We start from the raw sequence: 27,678 nt of genomic DNA, 5'->3' as shown, positions 1-27,678 counted from the left end.
GAGTTGCCCCAGGTCAAGTGTATAGATTGAGAAGAGTAGGGGTCCTAGAACAGAGCCTTGGAGGACTCCAACAGAGAGAGTGTGGGATGAGGAGGTAGTGTGGGAGTGGGAGATGCTGAATGTGTGGTAGGAGAGGTATGAGGAAATCCGGGATAGGGCAAGATCTTTGATGCCAAAGGAAGGGAGGATCTGTAGTAGGAGGCAGTGGTCAACTGTGTTGAAGGCAGAGGACAGGTTGAGAAGGAGGAGTATAGAGTATTGTCCGCTTGCTTTGGCTGTAAGTAGGTCGTTAGTAATTTTGGTTAGGGCTGTCTCAGTGGAGTGATGGGGGCGGAAACCAGATTGTAGATTGTCAAAGAGCAGGTTAGATGAGAGATGGGAGGAAAGTTCAGCGTGGACATGCTGCTCCAGGAGTTTGGAAGCGAATGGGAGCAGCGATATTGGGCAACAGCTGGACATAGTGGTTGGGTCGAGGGTTGGCTTTTTGAGGATAGGCGTGATTGTAGCAAGTTTGAAAGCAGAAGGGAAGGTATCAGAAGTAAGTGATAGGTTGAAGAGGTGGGTTAGAGATGGGATAAGAGTGGTGGTGAGGTTGGGGAGGAGGTGGGATGGAATGGTGTCAAGTGCACAAGTGGTGAGGTGTGATTTGAAGAGAAGGAGAGCAAGTTCCCCTTCAGTGATGTTGGATAAGGATGTTATGGGGTTTGGGAATTGGTCTGGTATACAAAGGGGTTGTGGTGGCTGAATAATAAAGACTTGCCGTGTTTGGTCTATCTTGTTTTTGAAGTGCATGGCGAAGTCCTCAGCAGAGATTAGGGAAGTTGGAGGGGGCAGTTGTGGGTGGAGGAGGGAGTTAAAAGTATTGAACAACTGTTTAGGGTTGTGGGATAAGGAAGACACAAGGGATGTAAAGTAGGCCTGTTTAGCAGAGGTGAGAGCGGATTTGAATGCAAGTGTTGCTTGTTTGAGTGCAGTGAAGTCGTCTTGGGAATGCGTTTTCTTCCAGCGCTGTTCAGCAATTCTGGATGCTTGCCGAAGCTTTTTAGTGGTGTTATTGTGCCAGGGTTGTCTATTGATTTGTCGCACTCTGTTATGCATGACAGGGGCGACCGAGTCGATGGCTGATGCAAGAGTGGCACTGTAGAAACTAGTGGCAGTGTCTGTGTCATGGAGTGAGGATATAGAGGACAGTGGTAGGATAGAGTCAGAGAGTGTGTGTCTAGATGTGCAAGGTTTCTGCTGGGGTGCATGTTGCTGGACATGGGTGACAGGTGAGGAGGACAGGGATGAGAAAGTGAGTAGATGGTGGTCAGATAGAGGCAGAGGGGAGGTTGTGAACTTAGATAAGGAGCAGAGATGGGTGAAGACCAGGTCTAATGTGTGTCCGTCTGTGTGGGTGGCCAAGGAGGACCACATAGTAAGTCCAAAGGAAGAAGTAAGGGACAGGAGTTTGGAAGCTGCTGACTGGTGGGTGTCAATGGGGATATTGAAGTCACCTATGATGATAGCAGAGAGGAAGTGAAGGAGCCAGGTAGAGAATTGGTCAATAAAGGCAGTGGTCGGGCCCAAAGGTGGGTATATGACGGCCACTTGGAAGTTGGAGGGAGAGTAGATGCGGACAGAGTGGACTTCAAAAGAGGGGAGGATTAGGGAGGGAAGAGGTGGGATTGGGTTGAAGGTGCAGTTGGAAGAAAGGAGAAAGCCCACTCCTCCACCATGTCTGTTGCCAGGGCGAGGAGTATGAGTGAAGTGGAGGCTGCCATAGCATAGTGCAGCAGGGGAGGCGGTGTCAGAGGGTGTCAGCCATGTTTCCATGAGGCTAAGGAAGGAAAAATTGTGAGAGGTAAAGAGGTCGTGAATAACATGGAGTTTATTGCAGATGGAGTGCGCATTCCAGAGGGATCCAGAGAGAGGGAGCAGGGTGGTGGGCGTCAAAGGCACGGAATTGAGGTGTGAAAGATTTTGGGTGTTTTTATTGGATTGGGAGTGATAGAAGGGGGTAATAATGGAAGGTATAAGCTGTGGGGGTCCAGGATTGGGAGATATGTCACCAGCAGTGAGGAGAAGCAGAGAGAGGCAGAGCAGGTAGGAGGAGAGTGGGAGACGTGTTTTGTGTGTTATTAGGAGCAATCTAAAGTTGAGGAGCAGGTCAGCGGAGGAGGTCAGGTGGGGAGGCAAGAGGGAAGGAGAGATTATTACTTGGTTAGAGGGTGCTGGGGTCATTGATAGACACATACAGGAGTTATTGGGGTTCAGGAAAGATGGTTGATGATGGTATTTCAGCCAGGGGGGCATACCATTGATAGCAGACAGATACAGGAGTGATTGGGGATCAGGAAAGATGGGTGATGATGGTATTTTAGCCAGGGGACCTACCTGGAAATACAGTGGGTACAGAAAGCATTCAAACCCATTTAAATTTTTCACTCTGTTTCTTTGCAGCCATTTGGTAAATTCAAAAAAAGTTCATTTTTTCTCATTAATGTACACTCTGCATCCCCATCTTGACTAGGGTTAATTTCTAGATGCTAGTGTGAGTAAATCACAAATAGTAGCCAAAGATCAGATAAAGAGTGTAGCCCGTAGGATAGTTTGTCAGTGACCTGCAATCAGGTATGCCAAAATAGGTATACGCCGGGTATCTTATATTGCGGTAACCACTGCAAGACAGGGATCAGACCAAACGGACCAATTAGTCATTAGAACAGATTTTGTGCTGCCTTGCCACTTCTAGTCAAGAGGACTAGTCTGATGCCTTACCTTTAGCAGAATTTGCGTTTAATAATTGTGTTAACCACTCCACAGGTAGCTCTTCTGTAACTATGGGTTAATCCACACTTTGGTGAGTTTTCTCGCCTGGACTCAGGTTGCCCGGGGGCTGATATTGCTGTACAGCAGTTGGGGAATTTATGGTGTGAGATCCAAAAGAATATTGGGGAGGCTCAAAGGAAATTTAAGCTTTTTACGGACAGGAGACGTACTGTGGGACCCATCCTTCGGGTTGGGGATAAAGTGTGGCTGTTCACCAGGAACATTAAACAAGGTTATTCAGCTAAATTGTGGCCTAAGTTTATTGGCCCTTATGAGACCACGGAGGTGGTTAATCCAGTGGAGTTTCGTTTGCATCTTCCAGTGTCTTTTAAGATCCCCAATGTATTCCATAGGGCCCTGCTGAAACCATTGATGGCTGTGGAAGAAGAGTCATTGGGTCCCTCGCCGCCTGTGTTGGTGGATAGTCAGGGGGAGTTTGAGGTGGAGCGCATTGTGGATTCCCGATTGGTCTACCGTTCCCTCCAGTATCTTGTGCATTGGAAGGGGTATGGTCCTGAGGACAGATCCTGGGTTCCTGCCCGATCGGCTCATGCCGATCGTCTGGTGTGCTCCTTTTACGCCCGGTTTCCTGAGAAACCTGGGGGTCCGGTGGCCCCCATTGAGAAGGGGGTACTCTCATGACTCTGGCCAGGATGGTTCAGCCTCAATCCTGGTCAGGTCAGGGTTAATTCAGTCCTCTCTTTGGTTTTGGGGCAGCTATTTAATGATGGCAGCACCCGCATTTAGTGTCGGTGATATTTCCGTATACTCGGTTAGTGGTTGCTGACCCAGGTGACTCGTCCTTAAACGTGTGCCTCTGTGCTTGTGTGAATTGCTGTGTTTGATTCGGTTTGTCCCGACTTCTGCCTCTGTATCCTGATTTTGTACTGCTCTGTCTCTCCTGGTTATCCGAACCCCAAGATTGTCCCCGTTTACTATTTATCTTGTCCCTAGATACTGCGCATTCGTCTGGCTTCTGACTCCCTGCTCTCCTTGACCATGTTTACTGTCTTTGCCGGTGCTCTGCGTGCTCACTGTCCTTCCCAGCACTCATGTGCATTTGCTCCGCCCCCTGGTCATGTGATCACTTAGTGCCAGGCCCTGGGCTCACTACACTAGTCTCAGGTCCTTGTGCACTGCGTGCCTTCTGCCTGCACTCCCTGCACTCATTCACGAGCCCCCTGATAGAGCCCCCTAGGCAGCGCCAGTGACACCTTAGGTGTCATTACAATACCAATAAATATCCATATTTATGTAAAACAAAAAGAAATAAAGTACACATATTTGGCATTGCCGTGTTCAAAATAACCTGATCTATAAAACTGTCACACTATTAAACCCCTTCATTGAACACCGTAAAAAAATGCGACAGGAAAAATGCCTTTTCATCATTCTGATGATCAAAAAGTGGAATAAAACGCGATAAAAATAGTTGAATATAAAATAAAAATGGTGTAACTGAAAACCTCAGCTACTCCTGAAACAAAAGCCACCATACAGCTACATCAGCAGAGAAATAAAAAAGTTATATCTCTCGGACTCTAGTGATGCAAAAACAATTATTTTTTCTAAAAAGTAGATTTAATTGTGTAACAGCAGATAAACATTAAAAAAGCGCACATGTTTTGTATCGCTGAGTCCAGAACAAACCAATCTGTGAAACTGTGCCACCGGTTGACCCCTTCTGTGAGCAAAGTAAAAAATAAATAAAAAACTTGCCAAAAAACAATGCTTTTTCCTCCAGCAGCCAAACTAAAATAATAGTAAAATACGATCAAAAAGTCAAATGTAAATAAAAATGCTATCTCTGAAAAGTCATCTTGTCTCACAAATAACTAGCTGCCAAACAGTTCTTTTAGCAAAGAAATAAAAAAGCTATAGCTCTTCAAATATAACAAAAATTTTTTCTTAACAAAATTGTTTTTATTGTGTAAAAGCGGCAAATGTGTTATTGCTGTAATCGTATTGACATGAAGAATAAAGCTGTCATATCACTTTTTCCACATGGTAAATGGCATAAAAAATTTAAAAAATCCCCCAAAAAACAATTTCTGAATTGCTGTTTTTTTTTCATTCTGCCTCCCAAATATTGGAATAGAAAGCAATAAAAAAAATATGAGCCTGAAAATGATACCAATAAAAACTCTGATTCTTCTGGCAAAAAAGCAAGCCCTCACATGACTCTGTCTGCAGAAATATACAAAACTAATAGCTCTCAAAATATGGCGATGCAAAAACTTGTTTTTACAAAATAAAAACATTTTTTTAGTGACTGACCCGAAGAATAAAACCACCTTATCATATAGCATGACAAATTGCATCAAAAAATAAATACACACAATTCTTGACCTGCTGTTAATTTGTTTATTTGCCTTCCAAAGATCGCAGTAAGGTTTGGCTCACATTTATCTTGCTCTCTACACTGAGCACTTACACTGGGGTTTTCGTGTAAATTGCTGAAAACCGTGATTCAGATCTTTGAAAAAAGGAACACCTCTGAACAGAGGCCAGACGTAATGCTTCTGCCTCATTATAGTGATTGGATCCATTGGGGATTTCATCTGAATCATGTCAATTATATGGAAACACTTATGTAAGTGCTCAGCACAAAGAGCAGGATAAACGTGATCCAAAGCGCTATGTAAAATTTTCCGAACAAAAGCTTAAACTAAATCCAGAAAAAAAAGTACCCCCTCTTGCTTGTCATCTGTTAATGGAAATATGGAGGGCTTCCACGTTACTAGTAACACAAAAGCTCTTTAAAATCAAAATGGCTCCCCTCCAAAAGAAATCAAACAAATTCTGCACTCTTAAATCCAAATGATCCATCTTATTAATCACAAAATGTGCATAAACCACATTTAGCATTCCCAAGTTTGTAAGTACTGTAGCGATGAAGGTCTTTTTTTTTACGGGTTGCGTGACTCCAGAAGCACAAGCTGGGCACAATGTGTGGGCACTACAACATACTGGACTCTACAATATACTGCAATGGTAGACTTGCAATTTTTACTCAGCAACATCTACTGCTGGTTGTTTCTGTAAAACACCCATGGAGTCAAAATTGTCACCATACCTTTAGATAAATTCCCAGAAGGGTATAATTTCCAAAATGGGGTAACTTGAGGGGTAATTCTGCTGTTCTGGAACTTAGAGGCTCTATATGTGGAGTCCGCAAACTCTTCTAGGAAAATCAAATCAAATAGCACTCCCTCCAGAGTCTCGTTGAATGGCTAAGCAGTACTATACAGCCATACAAATTTTGGTGCCATTTTTACGGATTTTCCAATGTGAAAATGAAAAATCTGGGGCTATAACGTAATTTTTGTGGTAATAGTGTAATTAGTTTTACTTCACTGCAAAATGGTAAAAGGTTCTGTGACGCACCGGCAGTGTCATTATGATCACTGCACTCTTAGGTGAATTAATTGAGGGATGTAGTCTATAAAGTGCAGTCACTTATGCGAGGGTTCTGCTGTTCTGACCACTCAGGGGCTTTTCCAATGTGACATGGCACCCATAAACCATAACAGCAGTATCTCCACTATAATATGGCTCTCCTTCCCTTCTAAGCTTTGTACTGTGCCTTAAAAGTAGTTTTTGACCATATATTGGATATTCACATACACAAAAGAAATTGCATAACAAATATTATTTTTCTCCTGTGTACCCTTGCAAAAATGAAAAAAATTAGGACTAATGCAACATATTTTGGTGAAAACTGTCATTTTTTATTTTCAATGCTCACGTTTTAAAACTCTGTGAGGCATCTGTGGGTTCAAGGTGTTCACCACATCTCTAAATAAGTTCTTTGAGGAGTGAAGTCTCCAAAATGGGGTCACTTGTTGGAGTTTCCAAAATGGGGTCACTTGTTGGAGTTTCCATTGCTTAGGCGCATCAGGGGCTCCTCAAATGCATCATGGCGCCCACAGACCACATCAATGTCTGCTCAAAAATGTTGCTCCTTCCTTTTGGAGCTTGGCAGTGTGCCTACACAGTAGTTTTTCACAACACATGGGGGTCTCAGCATACTCAAGAAAAATTGAACTGCAAATTTTGGGGTCCATTTTGTTCTGCTACCATTGTGAAAATGAAAAATTTGGAGCTAAACCAATATTTTTTTGGAAAAAAATCATTTTTTCATTGTCACAGCTCATTGTTATCAAATTCTGTGAAGAACCTGTAGGTTCAAGGTGCTAACCACAGCTCTACATAAATTACTTGAGGGGCATAGTTTCCAAAATGGGGTAACTTCTGGGGGATTTCCACTATTAGGCACATTAGGAGATCTATGTAAGTGATATGGTGTTTGCTATCTATTCCAGTCAATTTCGGACTCCAAAAGTAAAATGCTGCTCTTTCCCTTCTGAGCTCTGCCATGTATAAAAAACTTAGTTTTACACCACATATGGGCTATTGGTGTACTCAGGAAAAATTGCACAACAAATTGAGTGGTCCATTTTCTCCTGTTATTCTTGCAAATTGAAAAATTTAAAGGTAAATCAAGATTTTTGGGGAAAAAAAAAAAATCTTAATTTTCATTTTCGAAGCTCAGTATTGTCAAATCCTGCGAAGCAGCTGTGAGTTTATGGTGCTCACCAAATATCTAGATAAATTCCTTGAGGACTATAGATTCCAAAATTAGGTCACTTTTGGGGGTGTTAATGTTATGAACATTACACACTCTAACTCACGGGTAACAGAAAAAAGGTATGACCCGCTGCAGCGAGATGCTGCACCCACACCCAACTGGTGCCTGCATAGACTAGAAAGACTATAGCCGCACACTCAAAAACATCTCCTTAGACCTGGCTTCCAAAAAGGCCATTGAGGGAATTATTGAACCTATAAAGAAACAATAGGGGAGGCCACAACACACTGTCAACAAGAGGAGAGGAAAGTGTGCAAGAAGATACGAAAGCCTTTTTTTAGGCATTTTCTGTAACATAGGTTTTTTTAGAATTACTTCACATGTGATGCCCATAAAACAATGGCTTTGTAAATGTTGGAAAAATTAGAAATTGTTGATACATTTTTAACCCTTCTAACTTAGTAAGGAACAAAATTATGCTTCAAATATGATGCTGTTGTAAAGTGGACATGTGGTAAATGTTATTTATTAAGTATTTTGTGCGGTATAACCATTTAGTTTAAGGGCGGCATAAAATTTCAACTTTTGAAAATTGCGAAATTTTCTAATTTTGTATCAAATACTCTACACATATAATATCAATTACCCTTTTATATGAAGCACAACATATTATGAAAAAATGATCTCCGAATCACTGGGATATGAGTTATTACCTCATAAACTGACACTGGTGAACTTAAAAAATTGGCCAAGTTGATTTAGCCTGGTCAGGAAGCTGAAAACAGGCTTCGGGCTGAAAGGGATAATGCTCCCCATCCTGGTATCATGTTGAGCCACTCTCTTCTAATACATTAAAAAAATAAACAATTCTTCTAACCTTCGACCTCCCATGATATGCGGTGTCCTCTTCTGTATAAACTTCAGTGTGTTGCCATGGATAGCACATAATAACACAGCCATGCGCCATTCATGACTGGCATGACTGTCAGCTGCCAGACTCTGATTGGTTGGCAGCATGTATTGCAATGCAGGGACCTGGCGGGTCTGTTCGGCGCAATGTATTTCAGCTGAATGAGTGTCCTTGGACGCACATCCAGCTGAAGTTGGGGCTGGCATTGACGGGTCCCCCATCAGCATGGGTCGAATCATGGCAGAGGATGCGACAGCGATCATTATGTCCCTATCTATAGCTGTACTCTTTGATTTGTAGATATATTTCTAAAAAGTCAGACAAAAGGATTGTTTTCTAAAGCTACCTAAAGTGGATACATGATGTAGAATATATATGGAATTATAGAACAATTATATGTTTCCTTACAACAAAATCAAGGTGTCTAAATTATGCACAAATTAGGTAAAATTTAAAAAAAAATAAAACATAAAATCATACCTGGAAAAGTATTCAAAGGCATCACCGGCTGCTCATGCTGACCAGTGCAAACCATAACTGCATCAAATATATCTGTCTTCTTTTCTCCATTGCTTTCTGTAGTAACTAGCCACTGACCAGTGACTGAGAACTCAGAATGCTTCTCTACTCGGCAAACGGTTGTCTAAATTCAAGACAAAATTTAGCTAATATTAACAGGAGAATGCTTTAAATGTAATTTATTAATTTGTTTTTGTTATATCATTGATTTGATTGGGGTTTTATTTAGAGGAAGTCTGAAACATTGAAATTTTTCATTTTAATTACCAACTTAAATTATTGAATAATATATTATATAAAAGATTACAATTATATTTTATTTATATTTATACAATTAGTATTCATAAACGTTTGTCAGAAAAAAGTGCCTAAAAGCTAGTATGTTTATAATATACAGTGGGAAAATAAGTATTTAATACTCTACTAATTTTGCAAGGTTTCCCACCTGCAAACAACGGAGAGAGCTGACATTTTTATTGTATGTATACTCCAACTGTGGGAGACAATCTAAAAATAAAACCCAGATGTGATGGTGTGATTTGGTGTGAGGTATCACTCTGTCTATGTTCATATTTTTACTGATTTTAGGAGTGTTGTCTTGTTGCTCTCTATCATTCTGTGTATTCCAGTCTGGTCTAGAGTCTGACTTAGTAGGGATGAGTGAACATAATCAGTTATCACTCGTTACTTAGGCGTTGCTTGTTGTAAAACTCAAATCACCGCCCCGCATCTTTAGCGACTTTTAAGCAGTCAATGGGCATGCAGGGATTGCCTGTGAGTCATAGTAATGCCGTAGCCTTCTTGGTTCTGGCAATACTGTGATTGGCTGGCCATGTGACATCATCAAGGATTATAAAAGGACAGGCACCGCCAGGTTCGGCACACTGATGCCATTGCTCAGCTCTGTGACACTTGGTATTGCTTGTCTAAGATTGTGTGCATAGAATAATGTATCAGAGGTCTGTAGTGTTGATACTGATGCTGAAGCTGAGCCATCATACTAACAGCCCTTCTAAGGCCTCTTTCAGACTTCAGTCTTTTGACGTCAGTTGAAATCCGTCAAAGTGTTGAAAAAAAGGATCCTGTGCAGATTGTCAAAAACTGATGCACCGAGAGACAGAGAGAGAGAGAGAGAGAATTTTTATATGCCAGGAAGGCTGTGGGGGTTAAATTGAATGAAGATAAATTGTTCCGGGCATGCTCAGTATGAAAAACGGAATCTAATGACTGATTTCATCTTTTGACGCACAGCGACGGATCCTGCGCCAACAGGGTACCATTGTAGCCTATGACGGATGGCGCAGGATCCGTCGCGATCCGTCTTTTCGACGCAGACAAAAAACGTTACAATGTCCGTCTTCTCCAGATGGCGGACGCTGAAATTTCGATGGATCTGTCAAATGACGGATGAAACGGACAGCCATCTGTCGCAATCCGCTGCTAATGCAAGTCTATGAGAAAAAAACGGATTCCGCAAAAAAAACGATAGATCCGTTTTTTTCTAAGAACGGTGGATTTCGACTGACGCCAAAAGACTGAAGTGTGAAAGGGGCCTAAGGGCTAATCGTTTGCTGTGCTGTGTGAATAACATATAATCTGCATATAGCCTAGGAAGGGAGAGAGTGCGCAGGAGCAGGGAGAGTGACAGAATCCAGTGAGTAGACAGGCATTAGGCCTGTGCAGTCTGTTGTCAAATATATAGCAGCAGTTTTTTGTGGGGGCTGAAAAAATTTAATATATTTTGATTCATCAAGTATTACTTGCTTTTTTGTGTTATATAACATGCCCAAAAATCGTTGAAACATTTTACTAGGCTACATTTATCAGCTATAAACTATTCAGTATTGTGGAGTACATTAAAACTGAGAAAAAGCGTTTAAAAAATTTGTAGGCTTCCATATCTCACCCATATAATTTTACGTAGTCTGTGAAGATTTCTGTGATCACTAAAACTGAGAAAAAGCTTTTAAAAATTTTGTAGGCTTCCATTTCTCAGCCATACAGTGTTACATGGTCTGTGACCATTTCTGTGTTCTGTAAAACTGAAAAAAAGCTGTTAAAAAATTTGTAGGCTTCTATTTCTCTGCCCTACAGAGTTATGTGGTGTCTGTGAACATTTATGTATGCTCTGATACTGAGAAAATGCATTGAAATATTTTTCTGGATTTAGTTTGATTGTCATCCATGCATTTTTGCATTCTTATGTTACATTACGGTACAGTAAACTCTCTTATCCCGCTTTGATTGCTGCAGGTGCCTTTTTTTGGTCTTATAGTAAAAATAAATGGTTTCAAGCGATATATCAATTACAAAATGCGTAAGGCGTGCATTAAGTGATGTAGATGTGCTCCTGATGGTGCATGCAGATGCCGATGACATGGGGCAGGTATGACTATTAGAAACAAAGGATTCTGCTCACCATAGTAGACGTCTTGGTTTGCGGAGCAAGGAACCGTTGTCTCAAACGTGGAACAATCAAAGCATAAAGGTCCAGCTCAACGAGATAAATAAAAATAAGAATTTTTGCACTACTTTAAGAGATTTCCAGTAGAGGATAAAAACATTAGCAAGAATAATTAAGTAGAAATGCGATATTGACGCATTTCTGGTGAACTAGCACCCTTAATCATGATATCCAAACATAGACGATATCATAATGATATGGAAGTCTGATGTATCTGCCATACCACATCTAGTGGGTTATTTTAATTGTAACCCCTTTAATCTTAGGTTCACAGCTTGTCAAGAATCTACAAACATAGAATTTTTGGATTTAAAATTGAGGGGTGTACCGAATAAATTAATTAATACATCTACTTTTAGTAAAAGTACAGCAGGTAATACCATTCTCCATGCAGCAAGCCATCACCCAAAACATACAATAACAAATATACGGGTAGGAGAGATGATTAGGGCCAGGCGTAATTGTAGCACAGATGATGCATATGCTAAAGAAGTTAATGAAATTATGGAACGTCTGAGTAAAAGAGGATATAACAAAAGGAGTTTAGAAAGGGCAGAAAAAATTGTAAAACAAAGACTGCGTTTTAAACCGCAGCAACATTTAAACAAATATATTGATAATCCAGCAACTTCTACAATACAGTAATCAATTTTCGACCATAAAAAGAATTATTTATAATAATCTATATATTCTTAAAGAAGATCCAGAAATAGTCAATATTATTGAGAATGGATGCCGTATAGTATACAGGAAAGCACCATCATTAGCTCATAGTCTTTCACCAAGTTTTATGAATGCATCTCATGCTCAGTCGGTAAATTGGCTTAGTACTAAAAGTTTTTTCAAATGTGGTGCCACAATATGTAAAACTTGCAAATTTTCGTATAAATGCTTTAAATTTACTGATTCTAGTAATCAAAACACGTTTCCAATAAAAGCCTTCTTAAACTGTAAATCAAACAGCGTAGTTTACATCATGGAATGTTTTATTTGCAATCTAAAATATGTTGGAATACTAAGGGTCAATTAAATACTAGGATCAGAGAACACATAAATGACATAGAAAATGCCAAAATAGATAAAACACATCACAAATCTCTGCCCATTTTTATCAATCAACATCACAGTAATTTGGAATCATTAAGAATTTTTGCAATAGAAAAAATTAATAAACCGCCAAGAGGAGGGGATATGGAAAAAATACTCAGAAGTAGAGAAGCTTGGTGGATGTTCAAATTAAAAACTAGAGTACCGCAAGGCTTAAATAAAAAGAGCGACGCCATGCTATTCTACTGACCATCTAATTTGCTCTTTAGTTCAATAAAGGGAATTATACACAATTTGTTGTAATTATTTCTTACAAAATAGGATTTTTTGATTGATCCTTATGGATTACGGTAATTAACGGGATTATACCAAAATTGTAATTTTTTGATATATAGGGTATAATTCTAGAAAATGGGGCTCTTATGTTTGTACATAAAAATCCTTTTTGAATATAAAAATCCTTCTTGTTCAAATGTGGTCACTATAAGTTGCTGGGTGATCACTTTTACTTTGCTTAACATATTTCTTGCTGTGGTCTATAGCTGTAACTTGTGTCTAAACTACATTATGTACGTTGTCAAGGACAGGGTTCCCCAACTCCAGTCCTCAAGGCACACCAACAGATCATGTTTTCAGGATTTCCTTAGTATTGCTCAGGTGATAATTGCTTCACCTGTGCAATACAAAGGAAATCCTGAAAACATGATCTGTTGGTGTGCCTTGAGGACTGGAGTTGGGGAACCCTGGTCTAGGAGCATCATATGCTGCTCTGTCTAATATATATTGCATAATATTTGCTATTGTCCTCGAAGCCAAAGTCTTTATTTTAATTTGTCTTTCACATGTTTTCACTTTGCTCAGCTAATTAATCACCATACCAGTGTGTGTAACCAGATCTGAGCATATAAGTGTCTAGCAAGTGAGTGTTTGGATATCATGATTAAGGGTGCTAGTTCACCAGAAACGTGTTGATATCGCATTTCTACTTGATTATTCTTGCTGATGTTTTTATCCTCTACTGGAATTCTTTTAAAGTGAATAAAAATAAGAATTATTGCACTATCTCGTTGAGCTGGATCTTTATGTTTTGCAGGTGTGACTATGTCTGTCGCTGGAGCACAAGAATCACCCCCATCCACGACACATAGGTTCCGGCACCACTATGCAGGGCGGCACAGTACATCAGTTCTGAAGCCAGAGCAGTGTGAACAGGTGGTTGGTTGAATAGCAGATAATGCTTCCAGCAGACTGGGCAGCACCACACAGTCTTCCACGTGGTCCAGTCTCCCCAGCCTAAAGCCTGGATCACTTAATCCTCACCCTGATCCTCCTTCTTCGCATCATGTTGGGTACCAGGAGACTAGAGAGCCCACACTAGGACCCACTGAGGAGCTGCTTACTCCAACATTTCTTGATTGTGGCTTCTCAAACTGTATGCTTGAAGAGGGACAGGTTGACATGCTGTTTAGAGATGCACAAAACTTAGAGCAGCCACGGCCGCAAGATCATGGCGGTGGGGAGTGGCAAATTTGGGATAAGGAGGAGGATGATGATGAGACACAGTTGCCACTAAATCTTTTTGTTAAGTCAAAAAGTGAGGAGGACCAGGGTACAGCTGTAGAAGACGAAGTCTCTGATCTAACCTGGGAAGCTGGTATGTGGAGCAAAGCCTGCAGCGCTGAGGGAGAGATCAGCAGCACCAAAACAGACATAAAAAGGCAGTGGGGTGACAAGAGGGAGAAGGTGGGCAACTGTTACGCAGAGCACCAACACTCCTGAATTTCTCTGTCAAAGAGTTTGGTGTTCCCCAGTCTAGGACTTTTTTAAAGAGAGTTCTGTGACAAGCAAGATGGCCATTTACAACCTGTGACATGCAAAGATCAGCAGGGGCCTGACCACTAAGAGCCTAACCACCACTAGCATGATCAGGCACATATATCATGAATAATTTTTTATTAATTATGGGTTATTAATATGCATTATTATAACAATGCTATATTCATCATCCTCCACATTGAGAAGTTAGCCGCATTAATGCTATATGTATTGTTCATCCTATTGGATATGTGTGACTTGACTTCATGTATCTGTATAGTGGTTTGCCCTTAAGTTTGCCCTCAGCAGTCATGGCGGCTCTGGTGTTGTGCGCATCGCTCTCCTCCACTGCTTGCGCATGCTCAATCAGGGGCCTCACCTGTGACGTCATGGATGTCGTGACCGCGCCTTCTGGTGACGTTGTTGCGAGACCTCCGGCGTGAGCGCCATGACAGTGGCGTTTTGCGATGCACCGGAGTACACCATAGTAAGTTGCTTATGATTGGTTTATGCCTCATGATAGTTATTATATAAAGCAGTGTTTGGCCCACCCACCCATCACTCCCTGACGAAGCAACGTGTGAAATGAGCATTGAAGTGAGGGGTGGCAGTGCCGGCATATACAGCATGAATTCTGGTCAGTATTAATCTCTTTTAAGCCTAATGGCTGGGTTATTTATGAAATGAATTTTGCACTATGCACTTTCTTTACTGATCATGCGTTTTAATTTTGATTTTTTTTTTACAATAGATTATAGATAATTTTGTGTGTTTTTTTGGGATAATGGGAAAAGCAGATTCAAAATGAATATTGCTAAATAGCACATATGCACTGCACTTTATATTGCTTAAAATTATTGCTTTTGCAATGCTCCCCTTTGTCCGTAACACCTTATATTGTTGGGATCTGAACCCTTTATATTCCTTGCTGTGTATGTTGATGACCTGCTCCCCTCAGATTTCATTATATGTTTTTTTCTTTTTTTTATCATTTTTTTTGTCAAAAAACTTTTTAACCGTTGAAGTCTATATGTATTAAAATAAAAATGAAATATATTCAATGATAAAATCTTTGGTAAATATTTATTTTTCTTTTCAAGTAGTCTTTTTGGTTTTGGATTCTATGGTGTCTACTTGAAATATTGATGTTCTCCTATTTTTTTGGATTAACATGTCATCTGAGCACCCGACTCAGTGGGCATAACACCTGGGTACACGATTGTTGCCATGAGGTGACATCACTGACTCTTCCCCTGTGCTAGGTGCTACCAATCCCCTTTTCAAAACACTCCTGCCCTGCATCTATCCTTGCACATTTGAACTTACCATTATCAGCGACTTCCAATTCCTTGTCTTAGCCAAGCGTTCAGCTGTCCCTACCCCAGGTCTTGGAAAGAAAAAGAAAGTTCACAGCCACCCAAATGCTAAACGGGCACATTTCCAGGCTGCTTGCCGTGGAAATGCTGCCATTTTGGCTGGAAGACACGGAGGATTTCTGACATCTCTTGGCAGCAGCCATCTCTCGGTTCTTGGTGCTCAGCCGACACTTTTTCTCCTGGCGTGACGTCCCTGATTTGTACCAACATGGGTCCAGGAACATCACCCATGCCCTTACCAATGCACTTACTGGCATTGCCCACTTAATGACTGACACATGGACAAGCGCTTGTGGCCAGAGATGCTACATTTTCCTGACGGAACACTGGGTGAACATTATGGAGGCTGGGGCCTTCACACCCTGGCACGTTGCATGTGCTCCCAACGTTGAGGATTGCTTGCCTTACTTCTATCAGGGTTTCCTCCACCTCGTACAGAAGTTCTTGCACACCCTCCTGCTCCTCCTCATCCTTCATCTCCAATGTATCTCAGAGCACGTCGTTCAAATCAGCCGGAAGCCGAAAGCTCTGCTGCACTGGTTCAGCGAAGAAGTAGCAGGCGCTGCTGAAGCTAATTTCAAAGTTACTTAAAGGAATAACAGACCAGACAGCTCTGTTTTAGCTGCTGAACCTCCTACCAAGTATTGTCATGTGTGATAATGGGCATCACCTAGATGCAGCTCTGAAGCTTGGCAAGCTCACAAACGTACCATGCTTGGCACATTATTATTATTATTATTATTATTATTATTATTATTATTATTATGCATTTATATAGCGCCATTTATTCCATGGCGCTTTACATGTGAGAAGGGGAAATATAGACAAGTATAATAAACATGTGTAAGACACGGGACACACAAGTACATAAGGAGAGGGGACCCTGCCCGCGAGGGCTCACAGTCTACAGGCACATGTACTCAACTTGTTAATTCAGTCATTTCTGAAAACATACTCATACTTGTCAGAGCCTCTGGTCAAGGTACGCAGCTTCAGGGCCCATTTCCACAAGTCGGCTACAGCTGCCTCTGCTCTGGCAGTGCTGCAGCAACCAGCAGCACATGCAAGTGCCAGCTCACCAACTGGTGTGCAATGTCACCATGCGCTGGAACTCCACACTGCACATGCTGATTAGATAAGGAGGAATGACCGAACAAAAAGGTCACATAAGATGATAATGCCCCTTTCACATATCAGTTTTTTGCCATCAGTCACAATACGCTGGATCCGTTTATTCTCATAGACTTGTATTAGCGACGGACAGCTGCACGTTTCATCCGTCGTTCGACAGATGCATCAGAAATTTTTTGTCCGTCGGACGGATACAACGGACATAGCAACGTTTTTTGTCTCCGCTGAAAAGTCGGACAGCGACAGATCTGGCGCCGTCCGTCGTTTGCTAGAATGGAAGCTTATGGGCGACGGTTCCGTCGCTGTCTGACAAATGACGGAATTCGGCGACGTATTCTGTTTTTTTAAAGTGCGCATGCGCTGACACTGTGTGCCTGTATGGTGTGTGCGGGCTATGTATGTGTGTGTGGTGGGCTTGTGCGGGTCTGTGCAGGGGTATGCGGGTCTGTGCAGGGGTACGCAGGGCTGTGCGGGGGTATGCAGCTCTGTGCGGGGCTGTGCGGGGGTATGCAACTCTGTGCGGGGCTGTGCAGGGTTATGTGGGTCTGTGCGAGGGTATTCAGGTCTGTGCGGGGGTCTGTGCGCAGGTATGTGGGTCTGTACGGGGGTCTGTGTGGAGGTCTATGCGGGGGGTATGCGGGTCTGTGCGGGGCTGTGCTGGGGTCTGTGCTGGGGTCTGTGTGGGGGTCTGTGCGGGGCTGTGCTGGGGTCTGTGAGGGGGTATGTGGGTCTGTGCGCGGGTATGTGAGTCTGTGCGGGGGTCTGTGCGGGGGTATGCGGGGCTGTGCTGGGGTCTGTGCGGGGCTCTGTGCGGGGGTATGCAGGGCTGTGCGGGAGTCTGTACTGGGCTGTGCAGGGGTCTGTGCAGGGGTATGCAGATCTGTGCGGGGGTATGCGGGTCTATGTGGGGATGTGCAGGAGGCTGTGTGGGGCTGTGCGGACGTCTGTGCGGGGGGTCTATGCGGGGGCCTGCATGTGTGTGTGTGTTTATGTATGCAGGCATCGTCCAATGGGACTACAGGTCCCATTAGGCTATGCCTGCTACACTGACAGTGATTGACACATTAGCCAATGATAGGACAGTAGTAGTCCCATCATCTCGCTAATGTGTTGAATGTAAAAAAAAACAAACAAAAAATAAACAAACATACATACATATAGGCCACACTCACCATATATTGCTAATCCCTGAAGCCCTTGATCACCTGAAAAAAATTAAAATAATAAAAAAACTATACTCCCTGTCCGACATAATCCAATTAATACGAATGTCCCACGACAATCTCCTGTGGAGAGCTGTCACATCAGCAGATGTGACCGCTCTCCAGGGGCTCCAGTGATACAATGACAGAGATAATCCTCCGCATTGTATCACTCCGCCGCCGCCAGGTCACCTGAGTTCACCTGTCACTTTGCGGCACTACAGCGTGAGAATTTTCTCACGCTGTAGTGCCGTAAAGTGAGAGGCTTATCTCCAATGACACACCGCTGGATGGTTATCTCTGGTCAGTGTGTTATCGGAGGCCTATAGAGCGGTCACATCTGCTGATGTGACAGCTCTATAGGGGAGATTGTCGTGGGGCAATATTAATGGGATTACATCTGACAGGGAGTATATTGTTGGTTTTTTTTTTTTTTTTTTTTGCAGGTGATCGAGGGCTTCGAATGGATAGGCGTGTAATGAAAATTTTGAAAAAATGTGTCGTGTTTTATTTCATTAAAATACTTTATTCTTATGTGTGTGGTTTTTTTAACCCTTTGTTAATATAAGATTAATAATGGATAGGCGTCTTATTGACGATAAGGATAATTGATGCAATGTAGAAATTAGTTCAATTAGACATTTTTCACCCTATGAACATTGTACAAAATATACAGAATATATAGAAAAGGAATGGTCTCACCCATTGTTTATTCTTCTAGAATCATATGCAGCCAAAAACATCCATCTTACTGGCACATCTGTTATGCTGGAGCTCCATGGAGGCCCTGTATTGCCTACATATTACTGAGTAGACCCTGACCCCATTGCTCCAGCCTTTTCAAGGGCAGTCCACAGCTATCCCTCACAAAGAACTTGACCTGTATTACTCAGTTGTGCCTTCCGACGCGTTTCCCCCTTCTGGGTTCGTCAGCAAAGACTCCTGCACACACATGAACATCCTGTTTAATCCCAGATACTCCTAATGATGGATCATGCTTGGACATGAGTAACAGCCCCAAGACATATCATTTTCATCAGTAAAATGGCGCTGACCTGACACAGTCTATAGGTTAATGTGCAGAATCCTGCTGACAGGTTTCCTTTAAAGGGAAGTAAAAGTGTGACACCATTGTTCTCAGCAATCTGGGAATCAGAAATGCTTCCAGGGGTCTTCCTTATACTGTTTCATTCAGTAACATTTTCACTGCCCTCTAGACCTCTTTGTAGGGTCTGCCAGAAAAAAGCAAGGCTTTCCCATTGATTCCCATTATATTCGTTACTCGAAATTGACTCACCCACAGAGGCCGTGGGGTACTCGGTGTGGGGCCCGTTGGTTTCAATGGGAGATGTCACAGTGGCAGTGACCCGGCCCGTGGCCTCAGGCGGTCAATGTAAAAGCGGTAGAGTGATGGGGATAAAGTTATTGAGATGATTCGTGACGGCACCTGTGGTTTCTGGTCAGTTTGGCCAGCGCTGCAGGGTTGCTTCTCTGGGACAGATGGTGTGGTGCAACAATGATGTTAAAGCTCCCCACAGATGGAGCTGTAGTCCCAGGGCAGTAGTAATAGGTGTTGAGGGAAAGGGAGCAGTGCTAGGCACAGGGATGTAGAAGTGCTGAGTGGGTTGGCGCAGGAAGAAGGCAATGAGACAGCCGAGTGCAGTTCCAGTTCTTTTACTCACATTCTTGGCACAGACAGGTGCCCGCTTCAATGCCACGGTCTCCAGACAAGGGGCTCAGCCAACTCCCAGGCAGATGAAATTACCCTTTCCAGCACTCCCTTTTGTGTGCCTGTTCTGAACATCTCCTTTCTAGCGCTTATCTGAGGTACTTGCAGTACTGAGTTACACTGAAGTTCCTCCTGCTTGTTGTTACTCAAACTCCACTTGCATGACAAGTGACTGTAGCCTGCTTCGGGGACTCCATCCGTCATGTCCCGGCTCACACTTAGGTTGCCACCGTGTCTTCGAGTCTTTTGTGGGAATAGAGTGGTCACAACTCTTATTCCTTCACTTTCTGCTGCAGGAATAGAGATGAGCGACTTTGCCTTTTTTCGGGTCGAGTCGGGTTTCATGAGACCTGACTTTCGCAAAAGTCGGGTCGAACGAAATTGGCAAATTATCGTGAAAAGTCGAAGGCCGACTGAAACACGAAACCCAATGCAAGTCAATGGGGAAGAAAAGTTGGCAGTGAGTGGAGGACAGGAAACACACCTACAGTGCCCATTTTAATGCCAAAAACATAAATTCTTATTACTTAAGCTTGTCAACCTTAATTAACTTTATAATAATAGTTAGGCATTGAAAACTGGGGGTTATTTGGCTAAAGTTGTGGGGTGGTAGGGCTGGCTCCAGATTTTCGTGGGCCCAGGGCCAAAGAGTGTCACTGGGCTCCTTTAACACATGCCACAATTCATGATCCTCTGATACGGCAGAGAAATAGCGGTATAGTACAATGAAAAAAACTTCACTTCTTACATCACATGACTAATATCCATTTTAAATTCTCCAATAGCTCCAAAAACGGACAGTATTATGGCCACCGCATAGTGCGCCATACAGAGTAATGAGGCCCATATAATTCTCCATACAGAATCATTGGTCCCATATAATGTTCGATACAGTATATGATGAGCTCCACATAATGCTACAGTATATGTTGGTCCCCACGGATGAAGCTCCACTGTCTTATGGGCCCAAATAATGCTCCATATATAATTGGCCCCATTTCTACTGCTCCAGTGTATAATGGGCCCTGTAAATGCTGCTCCAGTGTCTGATGTCCACGTTTGGAATGCTCCAGTGTATGGTGGGCCCCATGGCCCCCATATATGATTCTCAAGAGTATAGTGCTCCCCAAAATTGCTCCCAACCTTTAAAACAATTATATAAGTCTCCTCGCTAGGGAATCCCTGTACTAGTCTGGACTCCTCGTCGTCCCCATCTTCCATCTCTCTGCACTTGGACTGTTTAGGCAGAGGGCGTACAGACGTTATGCCATCACGCTCTCTGACCAGAATGTCACTGTCAGGAAACGCGGAAGACGTCACGGCGGTGGAGCAGGGAGAGGTATTTCAAACTTTACAAGTGCTGTGATCCTGAGCAAGCAGGGTGGCCCACTCGTTGGTGATGGCACTGGCACAAGGCCCCTCATAGTACGGCGGTGTGTCTGACAGTGGGTGGGAGCCCTCCCACCGGCAGAGACACTTTTGCGTACTATGAGGGGCCCTGTGCCAGTGCCGTCGCCCATGAGTATGCCCCCCCACCTGCTCAAGGAACCTGCACTTTCATCTGCATCTTCCTCTTTGTCATCGTGTAAGGTGGTATAGTATGCGGGAAGGGGAACCTGAATTTCATCAGGGTCAGATTCTGGCTGTGTAGAGTGCGAGGGGAATGTAGTGGTCTGGGTCAATGTACCAGCAGAATCATATAGCAGTGGCTGGGCATCAGTGCACTTGTGGCACCCCCAGGACTACAGTCGCCACAGTGGCATTACCTTCCTCCTAGGGAGTGTGATGATATGCTTGGGAGCAACGAAGGATCTCTCTAGCTGTTAAACCAATACACAACACATTTCCCACTCCAGGCCAGCAGGGAGAGCTCTGAACCTGACTGCTGAGGAGCTGCTATCTGTGGTCGGGAGGAGGGAAGTTAGGGCAGTCTGTGAAGGGAAGGGGAAGTGTGTGGATGTGAGTAGGGGAGCTGGCGGATGAGCAGAGTTAAGGCTCACTCCTAGCTGGAGCGCATGGTCCGGATTCCGGTCTCCGAGTTTGTAGGGACACTGACGGTCCTGCAGCAGAAACCGGAGGAAGTAGCAGCTGTAAATGCTCTGTTCGCAACTAAGGCTCGGAGGCCCCAGCAGCGATGTGTGTGAGCCAGAAGGAAAAGGCTATGGCTGCCTGCCATATGAGAAAGTTTCAAAAGAGAGTCAACAGGGGGAACTTCAGTGAACTCAGTACTGCGAGTACCTCAGATAAGCGCTAGAATGGAGGCCACACTACCTATCTACAGAGACAGAATTCCTAATTTGCTTCCAGGCTGACCAACTCCTTCTCCATCTGTTCTCTGGGTCCTGTACGGCACTTACCAAGTACAGGTAAAGGAACTGCACGACTGTCTGTCATCTTTCTCCTGCGCCTGGCGCACGGCTCTGTTTCATACTGCACTGCACACCATCTACCAACTCTTTCATGTGCCCTGCGACTACGGCTCTACCTGTGCAGGGCTTCAACATCTTAGCTGCACCACAACATCTGTCCCAGAGAAGCGACACTGCAGCGCTGGTCAATCTGATCAGAAACCACAGGTGGCATCACGTATCATTCACCTATAAACGTTATTCACCCCTTTGCATGGATGCCCATTCCCAGGGACCGGGTCACCACCACCGTGACATCCCTCTGAGACACCGGCCCGGTACCGATTAACCCCACTGCCCTAGCTGGCCACCCACACTCGATGTCAGATTCACCTTGGACTGGGGAATTCACGATTTGACTTGATAACCCAGGCATGGTATGTGGAACCCAGGCATGGTATGTGGGAAAGAGCTACATGGACTAATGTGAAGTGTGGCCTGCTGCATCATTCACTATTAGTGGGGGTGAAGGACACAAGAAAAGGGGTTCTTCCTGACCAGGAGCCAGCACTTGGCGACTCAGTGCTTGCATTTTTTGAAACTTCAGAAGAGGAGGGCATATTTGCTGGAGTTTGTTTCGGCAATGTAAGCCAAAACCAGTTCCTGATGCTCCGGCTTTAAAAGCGGTTAACCTACTCCCAGAAAAAGTAGCCTTCCAGGCGTTCCGGAGCCAGACCAAGACATAGGCTCAACACCTCCTGCCTTAGCTGCTATTGTGCTTTGGCCACTACCAGCAGATGCACCACCACCATCAGTATCAGCTGGTCCCCCCACGCCCACGTCCGCGGCCTCTTCCACCATACTTCCAAATTTTGGAGAAAATGTACCCAAAATAACATCAGATATATGCGACGACACCTCAACATTTGCTGCTGGTGGTGTGCTAACTGGTGGGCTTACAGTGGGGGAACCGATGTAGTGTTGCTGACTACTTTCATTCAGAGCAGGTGCACATGTGGTACGTGAAATTTGGTAGTCCGTCCAGGCTTGTAAGTGCATGGTGGATAAATGTCTAAGCATGCAACTGGTATTCAAATTTCTCCGATTTTTCCCTCGGCTAATGGTCTTTGCGCACTTCTTACAGATAACCTTTGCCTGATCATTAGGATTTTGTTCAAAAAAGTGCCACACTGCACTCTCCCTACTATGGAAGACATTTTGAGGCCTTGCACGCTGTGCTAATTTGATCGTCTGTCCAAGCTGTCCTGCAACTCTTTGGGTTTTGGTAAACCGTTTTTGGACTGCTTCAGGCCTGCCAGATAACAGCTGTTGCGATGTCGATGCCTGCTGCGGATCCTCCTCCTCCTCTGAGCTATTGGCAGCGGCACCCTCTTCCCCCAATGGATGCCAATCTGGGTCAACAACTGGGTCATCCATCACCTCCTCTTCAATTTCATGGTGCACCTTCCTCTGTGTCACCATGTAAGGTGGTATAGTATGCGGGAAGGGGCACCTGAGTTTCATCAGGGTCAGATTCTGGGTCAGTACAATGCGAGGACAATGTAATGCTCTGAGTGAATGTACCAGCAGAAAAATCTAGCAGTGGCTGTGCATCAGTGCACTCCATGTCTGATTCATCTTGGACTGGGGAATTCACGATTTAACTTGATAACCCAGGCATGGTATGTGAAAAGAGCTCCATGGAGTAATCTGTAGTGTGACCTGCCACATCCTTCACTTTTGGTAGGGTTGAAGGACACAAGGAAAGGTGTTGTTCCTGACCAGGAGCCTCCACTGACAACTCAGTGCTTTCATTTTTTGAAACTTCAGAAGAGGAGGCGATAAAGCTGGAGGCTGTGTCAGCAATGTAAGCCAAAACTTGTTCCTGAAGCTCCGGCTTTAAAAGCGGTTTACCTACTCCCAGAAAAGGGAGCCTTCGAGGCCTTGTGGAGCCAGACGATGACGCAGGCTCAACACCTCCTGCCTTAGGTGCTATTGTACCTTTGCCACTACCAGCAGATGCACCATCACCCCCACCACCAACAGTACCAGCTGGCAACTCCCGCCCACTTCCACGGCCTCTTCCACCATACTTCCTCATTTTTGGAAAAATGTACCCAAAATACCACCAGCTATATGGTACTGTAAAACAAGGTGCAAGGTGTATATAGTATTGGGGAGCATTTGAATCTCCCTAGAGATTTTAGGAGGCTGAACTATTATCTCAGGCCCACTATAGATTACACCTCAATTTAACAGGCTGAAATTGGCTGATGTATGACAAACTACAAGGTGTGTATATAGTATTGGGGAGAATTGGAAGCTACCTAGAGATTTTAGGAGGCTGAACTATTATCTCAGGCCCACTATAGATTACACCTCAATTTAACAGGCCGAAATTGGCTGGTGTATGACAAACTACAAGGTGTTGTGGTGTAGTAAACACTGAGCCCGCTAGGGGGCGCTGTGTGGATGTCCCAGGTGAAAGGATGAATTGCAGAATACTGAATCGCCGTTATGTATCTCAAAGTGGGTGGCTTTGGGATGGAGACTTATGTGTTGATCAGCAGTAATACTGCTGAGGTGTTGTTTCAATGTGTAAGGGAGAAGTCTCCAGGTAACTAGAGAGATGGGTGGACCTGGTTACCTACAAACCCACCCAGGGGGTGTGTTTAAAGCACTATTGTAAAGACTGTGTAAAGGCTTGAAGGACCTGAGATGAGGTCAGAGTCATGTGACCCGGTGGGCATGGCTATGGACCATATAATGTGGCCAGGGTAGGTCACATGGGGGTGAATGCTGGGACCTGGTTGGTCCAGTGTGGAAGGTCCCACTGAGATGGGGCTTCCTGCCTGACATGACATGTGGACGCTGTGATTAATGGCTGCAAGTGCCTGAGAGCTCCCTGGAAGGAATGGATGTCTGCAGTATGGAGAAGCAGCCATGAGAGAACCCTGTCGCTTCTATGGGTTTATGATGCCTAATAAACTGAATGGACTGTTATGATTTGAAGAAAAACCTGTGTTGGATCTAGTTTTGTGACTGACAAGCGAGTGATCCCCTACTTAAATGACAGCGCTACCTCACAATTAGTGGAGAATGCGGGCATTGTTGTAGTCTTCTTGCTGGGAGCAACGGAAGAGGACTGCAAAGTCAGTTGCTAAGGGCAGCGCTGAGCCAGGAGGGCTGACGGTTGGGGAAGCCACTGCCCGGCTGTGGTTCTGGAACCGTGGGGCGGCCTAGTGAGTAAGGCACTGTACAGATTGGTGAGCCCAGTGCGGCCGTTTCCCCATGAGAAAGAGACTTATAGCATACCTCTGCGGTAGAGGGGTCCGAGAACCTGCGCGGTCAGCAGGTTATGGTCGTGAAAACCGTGTTGTACTGACCGGGGTCGGTGAGAAAGAGACTGGTGATTGCTATAGGGTGCCTCTGTGCAGAAGAGGTATCCGAGGACCTGTGTGGCTGACACAGGTAAAGGACAGGTGTTCGTGTTGTACTGACCTGGGTCAGTGGGAAAGACTGTGTACACGGAGGGTTCAGTGAGCAAGGTCCTGGAGGGTCAGTGTTGGGAGATTCTAGGAGAAGAATCAGATCCCTGGAGCACGTGGTATGACCTTGGACCTGGTGAGGCGTGAGTGTTGGGTAGTCTCAGGCGGAGACGGATGTCCTGAAGAGCACCTACTAAGCCCCTGGACCTGGTGAGGCCGGTGTGTTGGGAAACCCTGGGAGAAGGGCCGCTCCCTGAGTAGCATCAGTGTGTATATAGTATTGGGGAGAATTGGAAGCCCCCTAGAGATTTTAGGAGGCTGACAATGATGCTCTCAGTCCAAGTATGGCAGCAGGCAGCCTAATAAGCAGGACTGCTGTACACAAAAGTGTGGAAAAATGAACGTTTGGTGCAGAAAAGAGGAAGAAAAGTATTTTTGCTTTTAAAAAAGCAGTTTGCACAGCAGTGTGCAAACAGCAATGCCGCTATCAGGGAGCCTTATAAGGCAAGCCTAATAACCAACAGAGCTGATGCACAAAAAATATAGCCTCCCCTGTCACTGCACACAAACTGTTGTGTTGTACAGTGGAAATCATTAACAGCAGAAGCAGTTTTTATGTTCTTCTTCCCTGCCTAACGCTCTCCCTACAGAATCAGCAGCAGCTCTCCCTATGCTAAGATCGGCAGAAGTAAGATGGCGGTCGGCGTGCACGCCTTTTATAGCCCCTGTGACACCACACAAAGCAAGCCAATCACTTGCATACCCTTCTCAAAGATGGTGGTGACCGATGCCCATGTCATCGCATTGCCCACAGTGTGCGTCCTCCATCATTGGCTGAAAAAGGGCGCTGGAAGCATAATTTGAAACGCGACTTTGGCGCTCTGGTCGCCGACCTCGTGGCCGACCTCACGCTATGGTCGGGTTTCGTTTCATGAAACCTGACTTCAGCGAAAGTCTGAGACTTATGAATTTGACCCACCTGTTTCGCTCAACTCTATGCAGGAACATTAGTTTCACAAACAGCCTCGGAGACTGAACTCCGGCCATCCGCTTCAAACTTGAGGAAGGGCTCTGCTCTGGCCCTAGTCCTTAGTTCTCTTCTCCTTACGTTCCGCACTAATCTTTCTTCCTTCTGAAGAATCAGGCTTTCTATTGCTCTTTCACTTGCTAGCAGCTCCAGGTCACTGAAGTCTGCTGCAGCACTTCCTTTCATTCCATCCCTCTCTGGGGATCTTCTCTCACCAACTGACTACTTCCTAACATCCTCCCGCTCTCTTGTGTCATCTCAGCTCCACCCAGCACTCTTTGTGTTTCAAGCAGGGAGCCACAAAGGGTGCTCTGCTATTCTAAAGTGTCTGTGCTGGATGTGAGTGGTGGAGTCTGGTCAGGTGTTCCATCTTACCTGGGAAGTGGGATACTACACCTCAGGAGGAGGTGCAGTACCTCTGTGGTGACTGAACCCTCAGGGGCGCCACAAAATGAGCATGCAAGTATTAGGAATTGCTTGGTTCGAACACCTGAGCAATTTAGTGCTCCCTCATCCCTAGTGGTGAGCAGTCGCGTTACTGATGTGACCACTCACCAAACTACCGGGATCATGGTGGTACATCAGCGTTTAATGGATTATTGGTGGACAAATGAGTTTAACTTTGCTTTTTTATTTTAGTTTTTTGGTAAATAAATGGGTAAAAGAGGATCATTGTTGCGGGGTGTTTTTTTCAATTACAGGACTTTTTCTGCGTATGTCTATTACTTTTGACTATAGTGTTAGTAATAGTTGACAGACACATTTCCATTAGTAACACCTGAGCTTGAAGTCAGCGGAAATAAAACAGTTGACATCAACCCCAAAAACATTACCCCACTTGCCACCACATCAGGGCAAGTGGGAAGAGCCGTAGCTAACCACCAGATTTGGCACATCTAATGGATGCGCCACTTCTTGGGCTGCTGAGGGCTGATGTTTTTAGTCTGGGAGGGGTCCAATATCCATGGTTCCTTTCCAGCCTTTTAATATCAACCAGCAGCTGTTTGTTTTTCCTTTGATGGTTAGTAAAAATAGGGGGGACCATTTGTCATTTCTTTGGTGGGTCTAAGCAAACAGCTGTGAGCTGTGATTGATAGGCTGGGAACTTTTACGGCTATTGGCCACTTCTCAGAATATAAACACCAGCACCCAGCTGTCGGGTTTCTTTCAGCTGGTTATGAAAATTAAGGGGATCTCCACAGTGTTTTTTTAAATTATTT

The 27,678-nt window shown here is 44.3% G+C and overlaps 1 protein-coding gene across 15 annotated transcripts in view; it reads right to left on the bottom strand.

Moving 5' to 3' along the window:
• The window catches only part of LOC141085930 (dimethylaniline monooxygenase [N-oxide-forming] 2-like), a 207,700-nt gene that overhangs the window by 35,360 nt on the left and 144,662 nt on the right, over window positions 1–27,678 (bottom strand). For all 15 annotated transcript variants that reach the window (XM_073571574.1, XM_073571583.1, XM_073571577.1 and 12 more), the window contains one exon: window positions 8,793–8,955. In XM_073571574.1, coding sequence (XP_073427675.1) covers window positions 8,793–8,955 — 163 coding nt within the window. The remainder of the gene's footprint in view (window positions 1–8,792; window positions 8,956–27,678) is intronic.

This window comes from Dendrobates tinctorius, unplaced genomic scaffold, assembly GCF_039654945.1.
Source record: "Dendrobates tinctorius isolate UK_male_01 unplaced genomic scaffold, ASM3965494v1 ptg000029l, whole genome shotgun sequence".
In the NCBI taxonomy this organism is placed as follows: Eukaryota; Metazoa; Chordata; class Amphibia; order Anura; family Dendrobatidae; genus Dendrobates; species Dendrobates tinctorius.
The sequence above is the reverse complement of the archived record's forward strand: the minus strand, read 5'-3'. Positions and strand labels throughout refer to the sequence as shown.